Raw genomic sequence first — 3,867 nt, forward strand, 5'->3', positions numbered from 1 at the left:
ATATGGGATTCGAGATGTTTTGTTGTTTAATGTTGTTTATCTGGGATTCCAAAATGAGTAATTTGAGTGATTTTTATAGTTGTTAATTGGTGAATCTAATGCATGGGAAAAGAATTCATGTTTAGTCATGAGTAGATGAGTATAAATTTTAAAAATGATTGGGATAAAAGTTTGAATAAATTTTTTAATAAAAGTTTTGAATTTGTAATGAATAAGGATTGAATTGAAGAAGAAAATAAAACAAATTTAGTAAAGTGGGCATGAATTTATGTGGGAATTAGGGAAAATAGTATTGGAGCCTTAGGTTCAAAATTGATGGTCACAACCACAAATATGAAATTTGTTTTGTTTATGTGTGTAGTGGTCATAGTAAGGGTCTACCCTTAGATGAAGGGGTTGGCCGTAATTCAGTTAATGACATTTGGATGAAATTATTGTTTTCGTAAGAGGTTGCAGTAAGTGAATTAAAGGCTGACCCATTTGTTTGGAGGTAGGCCCTTAGTTATAAATATTGTTGTGGTTTAATCTGGATAGTAGGCAAAATAAAGGCTGACCCATTTGTTTGGAGGTCGGCCCTTGGTTGTAAACATTGTTGTGGTTTAATTTGGGCAGTGGGCAAAATAAAGGTTGACCCATTTTTTTGGAGGTCGGCCCTTGGTTGTAAACATTATTGTGGTATAAGTTGGGCAGTAGGCAAAATAAGGGTTGGCCCAATTGTTTGGAGGTCGGCCCTTGGTTGTAACATTGTTATGGTTAAATTTGGGCAGTGGGCAAAATAAAGGTCGACCCATTGTTTGAGGGGGTGGCCCGAAGAGAGTGAAATTAGCACAATTTGGCTTGAAGAGTTACCAAAACAATGGTTAGCCTATGAATTGAGAGGTTCACTCCCTAAATTATATAACATAACAAATTACTACGCAGTAAAATAGAATAATTGCATTGCTTAATGTTAAGTATACACTATGCATGTCTATATTTACATCATTAATTGTAAACTATGAAATGTAAATGAAGCTCGTTTGTAAAGTTTCAAAGATAAATGATGTATTAATATATGATGGTCATAGGCATGATAATAAGTTTTGTTATAAGTAAGTTGGTTTATGCAGTGTTATTAAGAAATTAGTTAATTGTTTTAGCTTGACTAAAGGTTCATGCTTCTAAACAGGGGCTGCACATGATCGAGTAGCATTTAAATGGATCCAAATAATACAATTTATTGTTATCTGCACATTGGAGGAGAGCTAGTAAGGGATGAACATGGCAATGTGGAATATATGGGTGGGAGACGAGAGGGTCTAAGTTTAGAACGATCAATGACATATAATGATTTTGTTTCAAGGATTTGTGGGAAAATGAACATCAATATAGTGGGACCAACATTTTCATATACTCTCCCATTTGATTTATATGCACTTCAACCATTGAAAAATGATGAAGACTTGACAAACATGTTTCAATTTAGTGACCGATGTGCACGTGTATATATATGTTTAACATCAACAGTTGAAGACGATGAAATGATTGAGAATGGAGGACAAGGGTAAGTTATATCAAAAAAATATGTAATCTTAAATGATTCCATGTATTTATTTATTTTGTAATATTTATGTTTATTCATTAGATGTTATAATGCAGCTTGAACGAAACAATCGTAGGGTCTAACTCGCCGGTCCCATATTCAACAAGAGATGTTGATATTAGAATGCAATCACGAGGATTTCATCAAAGATGTGCTAAATCACATGTTGGTCCACTAGAGTCAAGCCGTTTTGAGAGTGCAATATTGGGTAGTGGGCATACCTTCTCAACTGCAAATGAATTTCGGGATGCAATATATCTCATGTCAGTAGGAGGCCGTTTTAGATATAAGTTTAAGAGGAATTGTCTTAAGCATATGACTGTAATATGTGTTGTTGAAGGATGCCCTTGGAAAGTAACTGCTCATGCTGTTGGGAGAACAAAAATAGTTCAAGTGCATACATTTAGAAATGAACATAACCACTCTTTAGAAGATGTGTCAATTTCCGAACCAGTAGTTCATTGTAATCGAGCCACAACTATGATTGATGATGTTATTCGTTCAAATCCAGATTACTTACCCCGTCAAATATGTAAAGACTTTCGTCGACAATACGGAATGCAATTGAATTATTGTCAAGCATGGAACTTGAAAGAGAAGGCTAAAGAACGAATTCATGGTGTGCCGCAATGTTCATATAAGTTGTTACCTTGGTTATGTACAAGGCTTATTGAAACAAATCCAGGGACGATTGCTGAATATAGATGTTCGGATGATGGTCATTTTATGCAATTGTTTGTTGCCCTTTCAGTGTCAATACATGGGTTTCAACTGGGATGTCGGCCTATTATATCAATAGATTCATCCCACATGAGTGGGCCATACAAGTGTGCTTTATTTTCAGCTTCTTCCTATGATGTTGATGATGGCATGTTTCCACTTGCTTATGGCTTATTTAGCTCTAAGAATTACGAGGATTGGCTTTGGTTTTTAGAGAAATTGAAGATGGTCATAGGTGAAAGAGATGTTATAATAATATCTAATAGGCACCAAGGGATTATCCGTAGTGTTTCAGAGGTATTTGGTAGTGAAAACCATGCACATTGCTATCGTCGCATTAAAGAAAACTTTAGTAGCTTTCTAACAAAGCTAAACACTAAAGGGAGGAAAGGAAAGGAAAATGCTTTGCAAATGCTTGATTCTATCGCCTATGCTAGGTTAGATTGTGATTATGAGGTTGCAATGGATACTTTAAGGACATTTAATCATGATTTGGTGAAGTGGGTTGAAGAAAATAACCCTCAACATTGGGCAATCTCTAAATTTAAGAAGATGCATTAGGATAAGATGACAAGTAATTTGGCCGAGTCTTTTAATTCTTGGTTAAGACATGAACGACACCATAACATTTGTGTTTTCTTCATCGAGCATATGGATAAGTTAGGATCTCTTTTAGCCGAGCATAAAAATGGACTTGTAAAATGGAATGGGTGTATTGGTCCTAAAACAGAAGAAAAGATTGCATTGAACATTGGAAAAGGTGAAAATTATATCACTTATTTACACTTGGGTAGTTCGATGAAAGTATCCAATGGAAAAGCATTCCTGGAAGTGGACTTAATGGAGCGAACTTGCATATGTAAAGCATGGCAAATGTCTGGAATCCCATGTGATCATGCTTGTGCAGCTATACGGCGAATGGGGTTTGATGTATCTGATTATGTTGATGACTGGTATAAGTACAATTTGCAAGAGAAGATATACTCTGGAAGCATGCGTACTTTGGTAACGCATGACATGCCAATGATTGATGAAGATGGAACCGTTCGTGATGCCTTGGGTCATACTTATCCCTTTCTTAATCCTCCAACCACAAAGCGACCTCCTGGAAGACCTAGGAAACGTCGAATCGAGTCTCAATTCATGTAAAAAAAAACAGTTCATTGTTCTCGTTGTAATCAGTCTGGGCATAATCGTGCGACATGTAACAACCCATTGCTGTAAGTTTTTTTTTTATTAAACTTCATAATGTAAGATCGACTTTATATTAGTATGAAATAGTTTGGTAATCTTCGTTGTTGTTTCCTTGATTATAAGCAATGAGTAATTTATTGGATTTGAAGTGTTTGGTGTACATATATTGTGATTGTATGTTGTTCTTCAATATTATGGGATATGTTACATGATAATGTAATTGTAATAGCAAAATATGTACCTTGGTCATTATTGTTCAAAGATGGCATTGAAGTGACATAGATTCATATGGCGTCCTTGGCAAAAAAACGAGATTGTTAACTAGTGGGCATAATCGTGGCCAACCTTTACATGTAGGGGCTGCTGCTTTT

At 35.5% G+C, this 3,867-nt stretch overlaps 1 protein-coding gene across 1 annotated transcript; it reads left to right on the forward strand.

Moving 5' to 3' along the window:
• The first annotated feature begins 3,100 nt into the window (after window positions 1–3,100).
• LOC104881337 (uncharacterized) lies at window positions 3,101–3,451 on the forward strand. Its single transcript, XM_010661234.1, has one exon. It carries the CDS (start codon window positions 3,101–3,103, stop codon window positions 3,449–3,451), a length of 351 nt encoding a protein of 116 aa, XP_010659536.1.
• Window positions 3,452–3,867: the final 416 nt, after the last annotated feature.

Source organism: Vitis vinifera, chromosome 13, assembly GCF_030704535.1.
Source record: "Vitis vinifera cultivar Pinot Noir 40024 chromosome 13, ASM3070453v1".
NCBI lineage: Eukaryota > Viridiplantae > Streptophyta > Magnoliopsida > Vitales > Vitaceae > Vitis > Vitis vinifera.

What these genes read in the sequence shown, in the direction of transcription:
- LOC104881337 (XM_010661234.1), top strand. Translation starts at nt 3,101, where the DNA reads ATGAAAGTATCCAATGGAAAAGCATTCCTGGAAGTGGACTTAATGGAG.